Here is a 19,946-nt window from a genome sequence, read left to right as displayed (position 1 = left end):
GTGACTGTCCTCACCCATGTGGGCTCTTTCATTCTTCCCCGTGTCCCCGGGGGGTGGGGGGGTAGCATTAAAACAGCCAACGTATGGCTACGAGATCGAGTTGAGAGGCGAATGGTCCAAGAAGGGAAAAAAGAAAGCACTTTTCTGCTATTCCAGAGATGAACAGCCCTCCTCTGCGGCCCCTGCCCCCCAGGTCCACATAATCTGGAAAGGAAAACGGGAGTCTGAGGATTTGGGGTCGGAAGAGTCTCAAAGCAGGAAGGGGCTGTTTTCTCCCACGGATCGTTCTAAGACTTTCCACTTAACACCTCTGAGTTAAGGAGGGCACAGAGTGCCTGCCCCCAAGCCACTGCTGGCAATGGCAGGAGTGCACTTGAGTCCTGCCTGAAGGAAGGGGGTGGAGAACCCCAAGCCCTGTGCCTGGGGGAGGGGCGGCACAGCTGGGGCAAACAGGTGTGGCACCCCCTGGGGGAAAGCTGCAGCGATCAGCTGGTGACCCCAAGGCCCTGAAGGGGCTCTAGCTACCACACTGGGATCCTCTGTGCCCCAACACTTCTCGAACTGCTCACAGGAACCCCCGGCTGAGGACGTTGCATGACACCCTTAGGGTCTGTCCACAAGCTGGGGCCCCGCGGTGAGCTCACTTCTCACCCTCACATGTCCTTCCCCGTACCCCCTTCCACTCCCCCCCCAACCCCCCCTACCCCTGCACCTTCCACTTTGCAAATAGGCTGGGCAGCTGGGGTGGGGGAGGGGCTGACAAGCAAGGCCCCCTCCCCCCTCCCCCCTTACTGGACACCTCAGAGAGGCAAGAGCTAAGCCCGGAGGTGTGGGGCCAGAGCTACAGCCTGTGGCGCAGTCAAAAACCACAAGAGAGAGACACTGAGAAAAAATCCTTCCCAGTCAGAATGAAAAGTGAGACCGAGAGAAATTGAGTGAGAAGCTCTCGGCAAAAGAAAAGCCAAGCGTTGGCTTCCATGAAAGCAACGCAACCTAGTGGGTTGTTAAATGACAGGACTGCTCTGCCCCCTGCTCTCGGCAGCGGCCCCCCGGAGCAGCCAGGGGAGCAAGGCTTTAACCCCATTTACTCCGTACTCCATTGCTCCTCCTCCCTGGGAGGAAGGGGGCAAGGAAGTGTGAATTCCGAGAGGGCACCACACCCCATTCCAGAGGCCCTGATCTTGTGACTGATGGGGCGGGGGGCTTGAACAGCCGGTGACAACTGTCGCGTCTTACCAGTTAGGTCCCTGTTAGGTCAGCCTCCCCACCCCCCGCTGGCCCTGTCACCCTTGACAGAGGGTAGGCCGAGCTGGAGTTATGTGACATGCCCAACGTCATGGTCAGAAAGCCGCCAAACAGCACGGGGTAGGGGGGGGGGTCTGAACCCCGATCTCTGACTTGGGGTGCCCAGTAGAAATTTTCTTTGTACCAAAATGTTGTCAATTCCCAGAACATCAGAATGCTGAGTTCAAACAACACACGGGGAGCTAATTCTGGAAAATCCAGCTTTTTGCTATCTTCTGGGCCACACGTGTTCCACCTCCATGAGGACAGAGGGGTAGGAGTAGGGTGCCTGTTCAGCCGCTCCAGGGAGTCACCCGCCGGGATGGCAGCTGGGAAAGGCTTCTGTTCTTTGGGAAGTTGGAGGGGTCCCCTGGGAGGCCAGCTAGCGGTCATTCCTCCGTGCCTTCCCCATCTGCACACCAGGGACTGGGGCCCCCAGCTGCTGACAGGTGCAGGAAGTTGCTGGGAGGGAAGGGTCACTCCCCACATGTCCTCCCAGGAGGCCAGAACCCCCTTGGTTTGCCAGAGACGCATGACAACACGACCCACTAAAAACCAGTGACAGTTCTCATTCAGACTGGCAGAGCCAACGTCCTGGGACGCGTTCTCTTCGGGTCCCAGTGGCCTCTGCCTCCCCAACACCTAGGGGCTCATCCATGCAGTCACTCGCCCACCATCTGACATATATGCCTTGTGCTGCTCTGGGCTACAGCTGAGCACGAGTCCCGGCCCAGCTCCTGCTCCCAAGCGTCTCACTGTTGAGAGTGAGGGGGCTCGGGTGGGTAAGCAGAAGGGGCCTCAGACACAAGCGGTCGTACCCCGTTCTGTGGGAGCAGGGAAGGCCTCTGAGCACCGGATGTAGAAGCTGAGGCTTGGGTGGGAAGAAAGTGCGGGGCAGAGGGAGCAGCGTGGATCAAGACCTGGAGGCCAAGGTTGGCCAGCGGCTTGAAGACTCAGAAAAAAACCTGGGCTGGAAGATTGCTCTGGGGGTGGGAGGCAAGGGGTGGGGTGGGGGGCAGTGGTCAGCACTCACCACCCCGACACGTTACAGTGTCAGCTTCTCCTGCATGGGGACTCTGGGGGGAGGGCAGGACCCTGCTGTCACTGTCGCCTGGTTCACTGCTCACTCTGCGGAGCCCCAAACAGTGCCTGGCACACAGGAGGACCTCAACGTGGCGACCGAGTGAGCGTGTGTGTGAATGAACGGCCCACGTGGGTCTGTGTGTCTACACAGTGATACAGGCAACAGAGGTCAGACTCCCCATTTTGTTTTGTTTCTAGGTTTATTTAAATAATCTCGATCCCCAACATGGGGCTCGAACTCACCACCCCCCAGATGAAGAGTCATGCACTCCACCAACTGAGCCCCCCCTTTCTTAAGTGACTGACACACATCAGTGTGGGAAGAAGTAGGCAATCTTGCTTTTTTCCTTTGGAATTTATGCCACATACTTGGAGGGGGAAGAAAGAAAAAGAACGTTACTAATCTGCAGGAGAGGGGAGAAACATGCACGGCCCATCAGGGTGTGCACCCAAACACGAGGCTCCTTCGGGAAACTAAAGCCTCGACGCAGGTGGGAAACCAGGCAGGAGGAAAACACCAAACCCTGAATACAGGTGAGCCACTACTTTTGAGAAAATGAAACAAAACAACCCAACTAAGGAAAAAAGACCCTTCCACTCTCACAAAATTACATGCCAGCGGGGGAGAGAGACACAGAGCAAGGAAGCTCATGATCAGGGACTTAAGCTGTAGGGCCGAGATGGACGAGAGTGGGGAAGAGAAGCGTGTGACGGGGGGCAAGGGGGCACCTGAGGGGCACAGCAGCTGAGATGTGGAAGGTTAAGGGACAGGAAGAGATCTGGGCGATCCTACGGGAGGGGCTGCAGGCTGAGTGGAGCGGGCCCGGGAGACACGAAACTGTCCAGGGGTGGCTCAGTCGGTTAAGCGTCTGCCTTCGGCTCAGGTCGTGATCTCAGGGTCCTGGGATCGAGTCCCCTGTCTGGCTCCCTCCTCAGCGGGGAGCCTGTTTCTCCCTCTGCCTCTGGGCTCCCTCCCTGTCTCTCAAATAAGTAAATAAAATCTTTAAAAAAGAACAAAATGAAACAATTTTTGTGTCTCCTTCATTCTAAGTAGCAAATCCTTTCACATTTTAACATCTCTCAGATTAGCACAATCGCACAGGCTGGGAGGCAGAGCTTAGACCCACTTTTCCCGGTGGCGGACAAAGTAAGGGCGAGTCTGACTGTCAGTAGGGTCACGGTGTTGGGAGACCATGGGTGTGGTTTCTCGTACAGAGGAGTGACTGGAAGTAAACTGGTGAAACCTACATTTTCAAAAGAATTGTGTTTCCAGAGAAACCACCTACCCTGAGGCTTTCGTGGACCCAACAGGCAGTCAGGATTTTGATAGGAAACATCTGTCTCGGTCCAACTGTGGCTTTTCTGGGTCAGCTGAACTTCTAAGCTGATCTCAACTGTAAATTTGTAACTTTTGTTTGGCTGAAGGTTTCCAGATTCTCTTTTCCCTCTGGCCAGAGAATTTCTAACAAAACCACGGACTCCCACAGGCCCTATGACTTAAAATGACATGTGAACAACATAAAAAAAAATCCAACAACAACAAAAAACCCCCAAACAACCCGATTTAAAAATGAACAGAGCACTTGAATGTATGTTTCTCTAAAGAAGACATACAGATGGCCCCCAAGCCCAGAAAGAACGTTCCCCATCACTCATCATCAGGATAATACAAACCAAAACCACAATGAGATACCAATTCACACCCATTTGAATGGTTAGCATCAAAAAAGCAGAAAATAGGGGTGCCTGGGTGGCTCAGTGGGTTAAAGCCTCTGCTTTCGGCTCAGGTCATGATCCCAGGGTCCTGGGATCGAGCCCCGCATCGGGCTCTCTGCTCAGGGGGGAGCCTGCTTCCCTTCCTCTCTCTCTGCCTGCCTCTCTGCCTACTTGTGATCTCTGTCTGTCAAATAAATTAAAAAAAAAAAAAAAGGCAGAAAATAAGCAGGGATGTGTACGCGGACAAACTGGAACCCACAGAAGGTCCTAAGAGTTGGCGGGTCCATCAGTTCCTGCAGCAGAACCTCCCCTGCCCTGACTAGAACGTGAGCCATGCGCAGCAGGCAGACCACGCTTCCCCGGCGTCCCAGCTCCCGTGGAGGCCACAGGAGACCACAACCCTCGTTCCAGCCCTCTGAGCTGAGAAACCTCAGAAAAACCATGTGCCTCCTCTGGGCTCCGGGCTCCCACTTATGCCATTTTTATCCTACAAAACCAGGAATTGCATCATGTTCTACCTACGAGGAGGAAAACAGATACTGGCTGGTAACCCAGGAGGGGAGATCTGGACCCTCTGCCAACCTGGCCTCCAGCTCACCGCCTGGCTCTTGGCTTTCCTGTCTGTGCCTGCGGTCGCTCTGATCACCCGTGGCCCCCAGGCTGGGCTAGAGAGGGCAAGGGAGGAGCCGCTGGCCCAGGACTTCAAGAGAGGCTCTCCGGCAATGGCCCCCAGCTTTAGGGACCAGGAGGAAGGGGAGAACTCACTCACTGCCAGCTGTCCACAGCTTGTCTTATCCAGGGGACCAGCATGAGACCCTGAGCCCTGGACCCCCACCTGGGAGGCCACCCACCCGGAGCTGGTAGCTGCACAAAGATCCACGCCCTGGGCCGTGGAATCACCCAGCCCAGTGCAGGTCCAGTGCAGTGTCTGTCCCCAGGTGAAGGGAAGAGGCTGCTGCCAGGGCACCTCCTGGCCACAGAGGGCATCAGCAGGACAGACCCAGCACACAAGGCCATCTGGAGCTACACAGAGTACTGAGCTTTATTTATAAACATGCCACAGAATCCTCTTCCCCCCACTTCCCAACCCTGGAGACCCCAGCTCTGTCCCCAGGAAGGAGAAAGGCCTGGGCCCATCCACCTGCCCAACTAGGAGCAGGAGACCCAAGTCCACCTCCAGCTGAGGCCAGGCAGGGCTCCCTTGTCATGGGTGCTCCAGCAGAGGAGAGGGGTCACAGGTGACGGTAGGGGCTCTGTCCTCCTCCTCCAAGTGGCCAGTCCTCAGGGCTTCAGCCAGGGGGCGTGTGGCTGGGGTTCTGACCAGATTGGGGTGAATGGCGGGACTCTGGCTGGTAGGGCCTGGATGGTAAATGGGGAGGTGTCAGAGGGAACCAGTTGAGAGATCCCCCTCGGTTCCCACTTCATCCCCTTCTGGATCAGAGAGTCAGGGTCACCTTCCTGGGTGGGGTCCGGGAGCTGGCAGGGAGTAGGACAGCCTAGAAGGGTGCCATGGGCTGGGGGTACAGGCCCCTTCCAAGAGATACTTCTGGGCTCTGCAGTCCCTGCCCCTGGCTGCCCCCCAAGGCCTGCTCCAAGGCATCTGTCCCTCCTGAGGCACCCTGGACCATACCAGGTGGGAAGTACTGGCAGCTGACAGCTTCTGGTGCTGGGCCTCAGAGAAGACACAGGACCAGAGGTCCAGGCTCTTGGGGGCTGAGCTCTTCTCAGACTTCGGAGGGACAATGTCCCAGCCCAGCAGGCAGTGCTGTGGAGAGCAAGGGGTTAAGGCGCCCGACCTGTGGCAGGGCTACCTTCTGATGAGGTGCAGCCCAGGGAGGCGGCTGCGTCCCCCCAAAGAGTCATGACGTGCCCCGGAGACTGAGGCTCCCCCAGGGCAGGCCTGTGCCCACCCACTGGGTTACCCCAGGCCTTCCTTTCACTACTGACCCAGGACCTGGGCCTGAGACGGAAGGAGGGAAGCCCGTGGATGCTGACAGAGCTCTTCCTGTGAGCCAGACTCTGCCCCACGCCCCTGACATGTACTGATTCACTGAGGTGCCCTACTCATCCCAGTCTGAGGACCGTATGCTGTACCCATTTTACAGATGAGCAGACTGACTCTCCTCAGCATCCCTTCTCCTCCCATAATCCCAGCTCCCCCAGCCTCAACTGAGAGTGGGGTCCCCACAGACCCCCCACCCTACCCGGGAGACACAAAGAATGCTTCCATGGGAGGCACTAGGAAACACGAGGACCTGGGTTCAAATCCCCACTCTTCCGCCTGCTGACCCAACACCTGTCACCTCCCTCTGCCTCAGTCTCCTTATCTGTACAGTGGGATGGCAACAGGGCCCGCAGTCTTGGGGGCTGGGAGGGCTCCATGAGCTCATCCTCCTAACAGTGCACACAGCACCCCAGAGCTCAATCCGCGAGGTTCGTGTGCGCGATGCGAGCAGCGGGCAGACGCTTCTGGAAGTGTTGGGGTGGGGGGGCAAGGAACAGGGAGCAAGCACAGTCACAGGTGACGGAAGGAGCCCAGCCTGAACTCTGGAGACCCGCATGCTCGCTCTCCTCGTGCCCAGCCTCACTTTCTGGGCCCCAGGATCCCCCTGGGGCCTGGGCTCTGAGCCCAACTCCACCCCCGCCCCGCACGGCGGCTCACCCGGGGCAGGGCCAGTGTGTCGGAGGCGTCGAAGCTCTTCCGCCGGTGGATGCGGTACTGGTGTGGGGGGTCCAGGATGGACAGCGGGATGCTCACCCTGCAGGGGGACAGCGGACTGGCTGCTAGGGGGTCCACTTTGCCCTCCCGCAGGCCGGGCAGGCCTCAGGCTCGGCTCTTCTCCAACTGCCCCGAGGTGTCCTACATACTCGGGCCACTCACCTGACCTGCGCCGGCGCCTCCAGAGTCTCAGGACGCTTCTGGTCCCGAGGGGTCCGGCATAGGCGGCAGGGGGTGCCGGGATCAGAAGGCACCAGAAACAGCCGCCGGTTGACGCGGTAGCAGTACACGCCTGCGGGGCCGTGAGAAGGAGCATCTCTTCTCAGCTGAGCCCCCAGATCCCTGCACGCCCCCCGCCGCTGCCCCCAACACACAGGCCCGCCAACACCCCCCAAGGCCACATGTACAGGCACACACATGTGCACACGTACAGAACATGAACACGCACGTGCGCCCCAGCAGGACACACACTTGGATCTTGCACACGAGCGCAAACAGGAACCGTGGCTTCATACAGTCACGTTCACAGACACACGTGCTTGTGCCTAAACGGGTCATCACACGTGGGACACACACACGTGTTCACGTGACTAGCCCTTGCCTGTGACGTACGCACACATGTGTACCGCACGCTGCAGCTGTGAACCCAAAGCAGAGACAGGTGCTCGTGTGACGCAGTCGGCGCTCCCACCCCCCAGAGCGCGGGCAGCAGAAGTGGGGGCGCACGGGAAAGCAGGTGGCTGGGGAGGGGTGATGGGGGGGCGGGGAAGGACACAGGGCCGACCCTAATCCCCACAAGGCCTGGCCTCTGCTCCCCCCACCCCACTCCCCAGCCCCCATCCAAAGTTTGCCCCATCCTGTCTGGACCTCAGGCCCCCCTCTGAGTCCCCTCCATCCCAGCTGCTCTCCCAGGCGCCGGAGACCTCACCGGCCGGGCTGGGGTGCCTGCCGGGAGCTTCGACTCACATTCATGGTCCTCCTCCAGGCCGCTGCTCTCCCGCAGGCCGAGGAACTGGGGGCTGTGAGGGGAGAGGGGTAAGCAGGCTGGGCGATGGGGGTCCCCCAGCCGCCCTGCTCACCCCTCGGCACCCCTGCTCACTCAGGGTCACTGTTAATGCACAACTCCTTGTTTGCTTCCCGGAAATCCTGTAGCTTCGAGAAGAAGGCCTCGGGCTTGCTGGTGATGGGGGAACTGTTGTCCAGAGACCCTGGAGCGGGCAAAGCACCGGGAGCTGCTGTGTGGCCACCGGCCGAGACTCAGGGGGGTCTTGGCACGGCCCTCTAGTCTGCGCTGCCCCTACTCTGTCTCGTAGAGACCTGGAGGGGACATGCCACTTGCTGTGACTTCTGCTCCTGTCTCCGTGCGTGTCTACCCTCACACACTATCATCCGTGCAAGAAATATTAAAACAAAAAATAATTACAGAGCCTCTCCTAGGGGACGCAGTTTTACGTGCCACGGGGAGAGGAGAGAACTAGACAAAGCCCTGCCCTCAGGAGCCTTACAAAAACAGTGGCAAGGGGGGTGCCTGGGGAGAGCTGTTGGTTGGGGGTCTGCCTTTGGTTCAGTCATGATCCTGGGGTCCTCGGATCGAGCCCCGCATCAGGCTCCCTGCTCAGTGGGGAGTCTGCTTCTCCCTCTCCCCATCTCCCCACTATTTATACTTTCTTTCTCAAATAAATAAAATCTTTAAATAAAATAAAGAGAGAAATATTTCATTGGGGTAGAAAATAACAGGTTGCAGCTTTACTGCTGAGCAGATGTAAGACTTTGTGAAGTGGCTCAGGGCCGGTGGTTCAGCCTTCTCATCTGTCCACGGGGACAGGGGACAACAGCTGCCCCGGCCTCATCAGATCATTGAGAAGAACAGAGGAGTTAACAGGAGCAAAGCCGAGGGAAGCTCATGGAACACCACACATAACAGGCCTGAAACGGCGCCCCATAAAACCTATGTTCCTCACCCTTCCCAGTGCTCACATGCTGGTGGGACCGATGGAGGAGGGAGAGATGAGGAGGAAGCAAATCCTCCGGGAATCCAGAGGGGACGGGGCAGAGCACACAAATGCAGGGACAGGCCTGAGATGGGAGCGTTCGTTCCCCCTCGGGAAGGAGAGTGAGCACAGGGACAGGGCAGGCAGGAGGTGGGTGTCTCCACTTTCCAGAACAGGAAGCAAGGCAGTGAGCTGACAGGCCAGGAAATCCTGGAGACAGCCTGCGTCCCCACCACCCCTGGGTCCCAGCAACCCCACGGAGTACCTGCCTCCCGAAGTAACTCAGCCTCTCTGTGCCTCAGTTCCCCCTTTGTGAAATGGGGAGCCAAACAGCAGAACCTCTTATGGCCGTTCACTCACACATTCGACAAGGGTTGTGTGAGGGCCTACTGTGCGCCACATGCCTCTAAGCCCGGGCTTAAGAAGATGGCTATGGCCCTGCTTGAGTGAAGCTTATGTTCTACTGGAAAACTCAGCTAAGAAACAAGGAAACAGGACGATTCCTGAGAACAAATGATATGAACATACAAATGACTGATGCCACAGGCAGGGATTTGGGGGTGGGTTTGAATCCCCACTCTCAGGTTCAGAGGCCCCTGAGCTGGGCCCTCAATGATGAAAAGCAACCAGGGAAGTGCATTCGGGCAGTAGGAATGGCAAGTTCAAGTGCAAAGGCCCCGAGGCAGTCATGGACCGCACAGAGGCCTGTGAGGCTGGAGCAAAGAGCCAAAGGCTGATAGTCAGAGATCATGTCACATGGCTAACTGAAGCCAGGTCTTACCTCATAAGTCTAGAGAGTAAGTAAGTCTAGATAGATTTTGGATTTTATTCCAAGTGCTAATTACTCTGATTCCCATGTTTAGAAATTCATTCTGGCTACCATATCAAAAATGGATAGTTAGGGGGGTGGACAAAGTCAGAGGGAGACCAGTCAGGCCACTGAGGCTGCTGGGGGCGGGGGTGTGGGGTGATAAGCAGTTCTATGTAAAGAGATGATATGCACACAGAGTTTTGCAGGGCCCTGGCACCAACACACACTAAATAACGTGGCAGCTCGGACTCCTTCATTCAGCACCGGCAGGGCTCGGGCAGGCACAGGGAGGTGGGCATACAGGGCTCGGGCAGGCACAGGGAGGTGGGCATACCTGCAATCCAGTCGTAGCCTAAGTACGGCCTCAGGCGCCAGCTCTTGTCAGGCAGTGCAGCCTCCTCACTGAAGGTCACTCTTGACTGAGCAGGGAGACAAAGAGGGGCAAGGGCTAGGCAGGCAGGCCCAGCCCAAAGGGAGGCCCCGCCTTGTGGGAAGGAAAGGGACCAGGTCTTAACTTACACCCTGACATGGGCCCCAGGGCTCAGCCAGGGGCCTGGGAGTTGGAAGATAACAGTTTGGCCCCCAAGCCCCCCTCTACGGGTCACTCTGAACAAGCTTAGCCTCTGATCCTTGGTCTTCCCATCTGTATAATGGGCTTATCACCTTCTTCCCAAAGTGCTGAGAAACAACAACCAACCACCACTTTTTAAGCGCTTCCGTGGAGCTGGACATGACTCAAGGTATCTCCGAGAAGCCTCCCACCCTGAAGGGAGCCTGCCAATGAGTACTTTGTGAGACAGGGAGACTGAAGTTCAAGGAAATGCTGTTCTCCCATGTTACCTTGGACAGCCTGCTTTGCTGATCCAGGGTGGAGCCCTGGGCCTGGGACTCCTGAGGCCCGGGACTGTCCAGCTCTGCTGAAACGTCCGGGTCATCTGGGTTTGAGATGGCCAGCAAGGGTGCCGAGTAGGGCCTCAGAGAGTCCAGGGATGCCTGGTGTCCGTACTTGGCAGATGGCAGAGAGGTCACTCCAGAGTTGGTCCCATCAGACCAGGACGTGTCACAGGGATCACTCTCTTGGGCGTCCTGTAGGCTGGAGGCTCTGAAGGCCATTAAAGACATCTCCTGGGACGATGGTGTCTGGGAGTCATAGCTGCTGGTGGAGTCCTGAGCTGACTGGAACAGGGAGGACAGGTCACCCACGGAGCGGCCCAGCCACCCACCTAGCTGACCTGCTCTGGGCACAAAGGCCTGGATCCTCAATCCTCATCCCCACTCTGGCCTCTGCAGTATCCCAGGCCAGTCCCTTCTTGGCTGGGCCTCAGTTTTCTCCAAACTGGATGCATTGCACAGGAGGCCTGGGACCTGCCTGGTCGGGCAGCCACTTCCATGCCTGCCTTGAGAGTTCTCAACGTGGGTGCTCACCTTTGAGGCCGCCTTGGCCACTGACCGCCGCACAGCATCCTGCCCGGCCCACAGCTGCTTCAGGAGTGCCAAGCTGAGCTGCCGGAGCTGCACTAAGTCCTTGGTCTCCACCATCCCAGGTATACGGCGGGGCGTCCCCCTGGGCTGCAGTGTACCCTCGGGCTAGGTTCCAAGCCCAGCTCTTCTACCTAAAGCCAAGACAGCACGACACCAGCCAAGGAGGCTGGGTTCGAATCCCCACTCTCCTACTTCCTAGCTGTGCAGCCTCAAGCAAGTTATTTAATCGCTCTGTGCCTCAGTTTCCTCATCTGCCAGATGGTAACAGACCTCCTGAGATTACGCAGGGATTAAACGAGGTAATGCATGTTGAGCCTTAGTACGGTGCCTGGTACACAGTGAGCATTCGACCAATGTCTATTATTAAACAGGCCAGAGTGTGTTTACTTACATGCCCCAAAGGGAACGATCCCCCTTTAACAACCTTAACTATGACATCAGTTTAATTTGTAGAAAACAGTGAGGGCACGTCTTCAAATGTAAGTATTATAATTTGCGAATCCAACACAGATCAGGCTTCTGAAGGGAAGCGTCTCTCTGTCCTGCCCACCCTTCCATCTTCCCCTTCTTTCTACAAATGAAGAAACCAAAGTTCAGAGGAATTAACCAACCTGCCCCACGTGACACCGTTAGTAAGTGACAAAGCCTGGATTTGAACCCGAATCTGGCTCCAGGACTTAGGGTCACTCCAGCCTCTCCCTTGAAGCAGAGAGGTGCCTGGGACGCCACCTCCTCCTCCTCCTCCTCTCTCAGCCTTTTGCCCCCAGGGGCCCAGGCTCGAAGCCACACCGATGCCTCTAGAAGGAATTTCTGCAGGCTGGGGGGAGGGGGCTTCCTAATCCCCTCGGGGGTCCAGGCCCAGGCTCCCCCCAGAAACTCGGTCTCCCTCACTGCGCACCAGGCCGGTTCTAACCCTACTCTCAGAGAGCCGGCCCGGCCCCCCGCCCGCCCCAGCCACACGGGTCAGCTGTGGACTGCCCACACCGGGAGCAGAGGCCGAGCGAGGCCAGGCTCCGGGGACAGTGCTCCCTCCCCCCTCCCCCGGGCACAGACGACCCTGGGAGGGCGGGGAGGGTGCCGACGAGGGAGGCAAACAGCCTGACCCGCACCACCGGGAGCCCCGGCCCCGCCCTCTCCCGAGCGAAAGACCCGGGGTCACAGCCTCTTTCTCAAAAGAAAACGGGGGCAACAAAACTGCCGGCGGGTTCAGCCTCCTCGTTCTTTCCCATCGCGGCCACCGGATCCTCCGCGGGGGGCGCTCGGGATGGGGGGGCTCTCCCCGAGTCCTTCCTCCCCACGCCAGCCGCGCAGCTCCCGCACTCACCGCCCGGAACCCTGGAAGCCCGCCGCCCGCCGCAGCCTTCGCAGCCAGGAGTTCCGCCCGGCCCACCCCTCGCTTCTCCGGCTGGGGGCGGGGCCCGATGCGGCCTCCCTGATTGGTCAGATTGCGGGCGGAGCGGGACGTCCCAGCGAGCGTTACTCCGCGTTCAGAAGCTGCAGTTTCAACGTTGGGGCGGGACCAACAGCAGGACTCAACAACTGATTGGTCAACGTTCGAGACTGCGTCCTGGTCGTCGATCATAGAAGTGGGGGCGTGCCCCCAGAGGGCGAACTCCGATTGGTCAGGATGGGGCCGCCGGCCACGCCGGATTTGGCGGCGGCAGTTTCAGAGTCTGGACCTGAAGCCGCTCGCAAATGGCAGAGCCCGGCCGCGCGAGGCGGGGCGGGAGTGGGTGGTCGGTGGCTGGAGACCCATTCTTCTCTACTTTCTTCCCAGTATTTGTCGTGCCTCCTTTGTACCCAGAGGCACAGTGCCAGGCACAGGGAGGCAGAGAAGAAGGGCGAGGGAGGGAGAGGAGTGGGTTAAGCACCTGTAATCCATGCCAGCCCCATTTTACGGAGAAAACCCAAAACGAGGTGGTACCAGATGAACTGACTTGACCAGAACGTTTTAAAACCAGTCAGTGTAATTCAGCAAATTGACAGGTAGGAAAAAAAGGATAGTAGTGAGGGAGGACGGAAGGAAGAGACTAAAGCAAAGTGGGCGGGGGGGCCAGGAGGGACGATTCTGGGGTGCTGGACACGCTCTGAAGCGGGGCTGTGGTGCAGGCTGCACAACCTTGTAAACTTGCTAAAATGGTTTGGTTGTACACTTAAAATGAGTGAATTTAAGGGTGTGTAAATGACGCCTCAATAAAGCTGTGTTGTTGTTAAGTTCATACCCGCTGCACGAGCCATTCTACTCCTAGTCATTTATCCAAGCGGGAGAAAATTGTCCCTACAAAGATTTGCATAGGAATGCTCACAGCAGCTGTTTCCAAACACAGGTCAACAGGTGTCTGCCGAATCAGGGCATATCCACACAACGGCTGCTATCCTGCAATGGCCATGAACAAACTATTGATACGCACAGTACGGATGCATCTCAAGATAATTATGTTGCCTGGGAAAGAAAGGGTACACACCGTATCTTCCATCCGTATAGACTTTAGAAAATGTGAACAGATGTGTAGTGATAGATCAGTGGTTGCCAGGAGCGGGGATGGAAGGAGGAATGACAAGGGGGCATGACGGAGCCTTGGGGGTGATGGGTATGTCCACTGTCTTGGTTGTGGTGATGGCCTCACGGTGCATACATATGTCTAAACTTAATGTACACTTTAAACATTCAGTTTATTGTGTATAAATTATATCTCAATAAGGGACGCCTGGCTGGCTCTGTTGGTAGAACATGCGACTCTTGATCTCGGGGTGGTGAGTTCAGGTCCTGTGTTGGGCATAGAGCTTACTTTAAAACAAATAGATTAATTAATTAATTAAATCTCAATAAAGGTGTTAAAAGATGTGAAGCAGGACGCCTGCGTGGCTCAGTTGGTTAAACATTTGCCTTTGGCTCAGGTCGTGATCCCAGAGCTCTGGGATCAGCCGTGTATCAGGCCCCCCACAGAGCAGGAAGCCTGCTTCTTCCTCTCCCTCTGCCTGCTGCTCCCCCTGCTTGTGCTCACACTCTCTCTCTCACTCCGGCAAATAAATAAATAAATAAATAAATCTTAAAAAAAAAAAAAAAGATGTGAAGCGAGTAAAAGAAACAAATAAGAACTTGGTCTCGTTGGGCACAGTGTGTTTGCACTAGCTGGAATGGACAGCTGCCACTCCTGTGTCACCACCAGCCCCTCTCGAGAGTGGCCCTGAGGACAAAGATGAAGGCCAATCCTCCCAGTGGACACAGCTGTGCACTGCACACTTGGTCACTCATGCATAAAGAGGGATGAACGGCCCGAGGGAAAGGCGCACACCACCACCCTGGGTGGTGGCAGGTGATCTGGCTGGTGCCCAGGAGTTTCTGGGACAAAGTTCGGAAGATGGGGTCCCAGGAGAACTGGGAGGCGGTAGAAAGATAAGCCAGTGAGCACCAATGGGAGGGGCACAACAGATGAAATCCGTGTCTCGCGTTTCAAATCCACCCATCAGAGATGTCCAGGGCAGGGGAGACAGTCAACAAACAGCTGGAATGGGAGACGTGCTGGTAGACATCGGCCAGCCTCCCTCCGCAGCCTCCCTGGTGCGGGTGCAGAGGGCCCAAGGACAGACACGGTGGCTATGATGACAGGAGTGAAGCGGCCTGGGCTCCTCTCCTGAAGGCTCCAGAAGGTCCCGAATGCCTGGTCTGCCAAAGCAAAACACCATCTCCAAGGGACCAGCCAGCCATTGGTAGCAGGTGGATTGCATCTGACTTCTGTCTGCCCTGGAGGGGGGCAATTTGTACTTACTGAGATGGATGCTAATCCACGTACTGTCCGGCCTGCAGGGGGCTCACCCCGACCACCATCTGAGGGCTTTGGATTCCCCGATGTAGTGACGTGATATACACACATGGGCTCACACTAAGGGACCTGTTTTTGGTAAAATGTGGAACAATGTGCTTGTGACCAAAGGACACACTGATCTTTCCAGGAATGCCAGCACCCGCGTGGCATTGCCTGGAAGGACCAAGCTCAGGGACCATACCTCACAGCTCTGCTCTCTGAGCAGCTGAGATAGGCCACCGTGTCCCCTGCGGCTAGAATATTTGGGGACAGGAAGCAGAGGGTGTAAACAGAGGCCCTTCCCTCCAGCACTCCAGTGACCCACTTCTGGACTATGTGTTTCCTGCGCCCGGAGGCAGGAAGCTTCTGCTGAGGGACACGATACAGTCCCATCGAACTTGAAGATGTGGCCATCCCCCGGTGGCTGTGCCTGTCCTGCTGGTGGACCAGGGGACAGAGTCGCCGTGCTGCTGGGGAGAGATTCTGATCCCCGTGAGGAACCACGGCTGCTGCTATGCGGTGGGACAGAGGACTGTTGGGAACACCCTCGAGTATCTGTCCCTTGGTGCCTCTACACCCACTGGTACCCGCAGCGGCAGTCATGGCAATCGTGGCCCAAGCAGGACCAGACAGCCAAGGGTTCAGGTCCCCTGGGATGAAGTCTGGATCACCACACCAGGAACCGGCACAGCTGCGGCATAGGCTGGGACAAGGGCAATCCAGAATGGGGCTGGACGATGGACCGGCTGGACCAGGAGGGCCTGTAGCTTCGGTCACTAGTCCCCCGAGGCAGAGACCTTAGGGCTCGTACCGCCTCGTAGGGCTCTGTCAGGTCAGACTGAGATCTCCCCTCCCGGGAAAGAAGGGAAGGAAGGCAAATGCAGCTCTGAGTGATCTGGGGGACAGAATTTTCTACATAAACCCTCTCCTCCGCCTCAGACCCTCTTGGCCTCACTTGCCTGTTGCTCCAGCTCTGCCGGGGCTGAGTGATACGGGGCAAGCACGACCGGCCCCACCGCCCTCCAGCCCATGCCCGCCCCCCTCACCTCCGCCACCCCCCCCAAACCGACCCCAGTTTGGTGCCCCAGCATTCATATATGCAACGCAGAAATACTCAGTGTCCCAAGGGGCAAATCTTCAATCAGTGGGAAGAGACAAATAGTGGATAAATTCTTCCCCCCACCTCCGTCCCCACCCAGGAAAGGTACGAGATTCACCTGCAGGGCTTCTCAAGGTCACCGTCTGTTAACCTGCAGGCCCATCCAACTGCGGCCAACTCTAATGAGTCCTTCTGCCAGCTCCCTCCTTCTGACTTCTCTCTCCCTCCCTCCCCTCCCTGCTCCTCCCTGGGGTTGTTCCGCAGAAATAAAATGAGGGTGCGTGAGCCCTCTCCTTGAGGCTCCGCTTTCCGGAGAACCCTGGCCAAGGCGCCATCCCTGTGCTGACTCCCAAAGGTGTATCTCCAGGCCGGACTCCGCCTGAGCTCCAAGTTCTCGTGTCCAGCTACAGAAGATGGGCCTTACATGTAACAAGTCCAAAAATGGAGTCCTGATTTCCCCCAAATGTGCTCCACTGAAGCTGTCCCCCTCCTACCATGTGCCCAGGACCGCGAGTCACCATGACTCACCCAGTCCGTCAGCACAGCCCATCATTTCTAGCTTTATATATTTTTTAAAGATATGTCTATTTAAGAGAGAGAGAGAGAGAGAGAATCCCAAGAAGACTCCGCCCAATGCAGGACTTGATTCCATGACCCCAAGACCATGACCTGAGCCAAAACCAAGAATCAGATGTTCAACCAACCTAGTCACCCAGGGGCCCCCATGTGATCTTTAAAAGGACTCCAGAGGGCACCTGGGTGGCTCAGTTGTTCAGTGTCTGTCTCCGGCTCTGGTCATGATCCCAGCGTCCTGGGATGGGGCTCCACATGGGGCTCCCTGCTCAGCAGGAAGCTTGCTTCTCCCTCTCCCACTCCCCTTGCTTGTGTTCCCTTTCTCGCTGTCTCTCTCTCTCTCTGTCAAATAAACAAATAATATCTTAAAAATAAATACATAAATAAAAGGACTCCAGAACCCGACTGCTTTTCACCACCTCCATGACAGTCCCCTGGCCCCAGGCACCACCCTCTCCTCCTTGGAACACGGGTCACATTCTGACTGGTTCCCCTGCTTCCATCCTTGCTCTGTTGTCTTCACAGCAGCCTGCAACCCCATAAATAGGGGGGTGCCTGGGTGGCTTAGTGGGGTAGGCCTCTGCCTTCAGCTCAGGTCAAAATCTCAGGATCCTGGGATCCAGCCCAGGATGGAGCCCTGCATCGGGTTCTCTGCTCAGCAGGGAGCCTGCTCCCCCTACCCTGCCTGCCTCTCTACTTGTGATCTCTCTCTGTCAAATAAATAAATAAAATCTTAAAAAAAAAAAATGAAAGGCACCTTATGGGACTTCTCTGCTCAAAGCTCTCCAATTGCACCTACCACACTCAGAGTAAAGCCAAAGTCCTTACCTGTGAGATGCCGGTCTGCCTCCAGGTCCCTTTCATACCTTGTCTCCTACTCCTCTTCCCCTCCCTCACTCTGCTCTAGCCACATCAGTGTCATTATGTTCCTTAAAGATAATGGGCATGATCCTACCTCAGGGCCTTCGCACCTGCCAGTCCCTCCATCTAGAATGCACTGCCCCAGGTGTCTACAGGATTTCATTCGCACTGTCACCCTTCAAATGTTGTCTTCTCAGAAGGCCTACCCCAACCACACTGTTGTAACACCTTCCCCAAACTTTCCCAGCCTCATTTTCCCCCACAGTCCTTATCTGCCGATATACTATGACTTTTACTCAACTGGGTTTTGTTTTTTTTTTAATGATTTTTATTTATTTGACACAGAGATAGAAAGTACATAAGCACGGGGAGAGGCAGAAGCAGGCTCCCTGCTGAGCAGGGAGCCCGATGTGGGACCAGATCCCAGGACCCAGGGATCATGACCCGAGCCGAAGGCAGACGCTTAACCGACTGAGCCACCCAGGCGCCCTATTCAACTGGTTTTGCCTGTAGTCCAGCTCTCCCCACTAGCATACCAGCTCTGGAAAAAGACAGACGCTTTTATCCACATGACTCATTGCTGTGTCTCTAAGCTAGCACCATGCTCATCAGCACACAGTGGGCACTCAAATGTTTCGATGAATTTATGAACTCCCTCATCTGCACAGAGACAAACAGATTACCGAATATCTGAGATTTGGGTTCATGCATATAAATGTCCGACACGTGCTCAGCTCTCCTTTAACATAGGCTGTTCTAATCTCAAGCCTGATGACTCAGAGCCAGAAATCCGTGTCCCGGAGCACAGGGTGAATTCAGCTGACGTCTGTGAAGAGGGCTCAGACTTGGAAGAGGGGCACATTCTGGCCACTTTGTGATTTTACTTTGTGATTAAACAGGGACACTATTACTGGAAAACCAAAAATCCCACCTCTTGGATTCCCCAGAACTCTCAGTGGGTGGGTGAGGTAGGCTGAGCAACCACAGGCATCTGGTCTCCACTGAGCACAGAGAACTAGGCGGTGCTGAGTGAGGAACAGGGTGTGGAACACCTTTTTCCAAACACGGTAGGAGCAGCTGGTGAACAACTTAGTGGATTGTGAACAGCAGCGGAAGAGAGAATCCCTATGCATCACAGGAAAAGGGCATTGACTTTAGATCTTCGGCTTTACCTATATATACACACATGTGTGCTGGTTCATCATGTATTTCTAATTGTGGGTAAAGAAGAAAAACAGAAAGACACATAGACAGAAAGAGAGAAAGCGAGAAAGACAGAGAGAGAGGGGGGCGCCTGGGTGGCTCAGTGGGTTAAAGCCTCTGCCTTAGGCTTAGGTCATGATCTCAGGGTCCTGGAATCGAGCCTTGTATCGAGCTCTCTGCGCAGCAGGGAGCCTTCTCCCCACCCCCCCACCCACCCCCCGCCTGCCTCTTTGCCTCCCTGTGATCTCTGTCAAATAAATTAAAAAAACAAAACAAAACAAAAAAAACCTTTAAAAAAAAAGAAAGCGAGAGAGAGAGAGGTGAAGGAAGGAAGGAAGGTTGGAAGGTAGGTAGGTTTGAAAGCCACTAGGCTTTGGGAAATTAAGACTTGGGCTCCAATCCAGGACCCATCAGCCCTGCAGCTGTTGACATTTGAACATCCTAAAGCCACTAGTCCCATGCCTACTCTTAGAGCGTTTCCAGTACCATTTCATTCTGGCCCCCAAGCCTGGAGGGCTGACAGTATGGGGACTGTGTTATCAGGACAGACCTCATTAACTCAGCAAGGATTAATGCTGAGTTCTGATTCTGGGCCAGGCACTGAACTAAATGCTTGACATTATCAATAAGCAAAACAGACAAAAAGCTCAAGCCTTGCAAAGCTAGTGTTCTAGCAGGCGGACATATCAAACAAACCCTATTACGTGAGGAGGATGGCTACTGGGAAAACGTGCCTATCCCATAGGCTGCAGGGCGAGGTCCTCAGAAACGCCAGCCAACAGGGAAGGAAAGAAGGATTTTACGCAGGGTGGTCTGGGTAGACCCAGACAATGAGGTAACATCTCAGGAGGCTTGGCAGTGAGAGGGCTAGCTGTGATGTCTAGAGGAACAGGAGGGTCAGCCAGGGCCAAGACCTAAGGAGGTTATGTGCTTAGCACTTTCAAACAGCAAGGAGCCAGTGTGGCCAAAGCAGAGGGCACCTGGGAGTAAGGGGTACTGCAGACCTGAAAGGGCCACCGCCAGGATCTGGGCCCATTCTTGGGGGGACAGGAGCCAGGGCAGTGGAGTAACATGAACTGAGTTCAAGTTCAAATCTATGGCAAGGTCACTCTGGCTGCTCGCTGCCTTGAAACAAGCACCTGAAGGCAAGGGTCGGAGGGACACGTTGGGTGGCAGTGCGCAGGGCTGGAGTGGGGGCTGTGATGGGCCGGGGAAAGTGGTCAGGGTCCAGAGGCATTCTGAAGGTGGAAGCAAGTGCCCCTGGAGTCCAGGAGGACACCCCAAGTTCGTGGCCTAGGTTTAGCGAAGGATGAGGCTG

General features: G+C 56.1%; 1 protein-coding gene across 2 annotated transcripts; it reads right to left on the bottom strand.

Annotated features, from left to right (window-relative positions):
• Positions 1-5,101: 5,101 nt before the first annotated feature.
• Positions 5,102-12,476, bottom strand: LOC122899465 (migration and invasion inhibitory protein). 2 transcript variants are annotated; one of them, XM_044237184.1, is made up of 10 exons: positions 12,411-12,476; positions 11,030-11,217; positions 10,445-10,780; positions 9,939-10,023; positions 7,902-8,010; positions 7,769-7,821; positions 6,965-7,094; positions 6,746-6,842; positions 5,714-5,848; positions 5,102-5,442 (listed from the first exon to the last, which is right to left on the bottom strand). In XM_044237184.1, the coding sequence occupies exons 2-10, from the start codon at positions 11,141-11,143 to the stop codon at positions 5,365-5,367; spliced, it is 1,137 nt and encodes a 378-aa protein (XP_044093119.1). In that variant the 5' UTR covers positions 11,144-11,217; positions 12,411-12,476; the 3' UTR covers positions 5,102-5,364. The 2 variants fall into 2 exon arrangements, with proteins under 2 accessions (XP_044093119.1, XP_044093118.1); XM_044237183.1 differs by lacking the exon at positions 12,411-12,476 and adding an exon at positions 11,698-12,137.
• Positions 12,477-19,946: the final 7,470 nt, after the last annotated feature.

This window comes from Neovison vison, chromosome 2 (genome assembly GCF_020171115.1).
Source record: "Neovison vison isolate M4711 chromosome 2, ASM_NN_V1, whole genome shotgun sequence".
NCBI lineage: Eukaryota > Metazoa > Chordata > Mammalia > Carnivora > Mustelidae > Neogale > Neogale vison.
The sequence above is the reverse complement of the archived record's forward strand: the minus strand, read 5'-3'. Positions and strand labels throughout refer to the sequence as shown.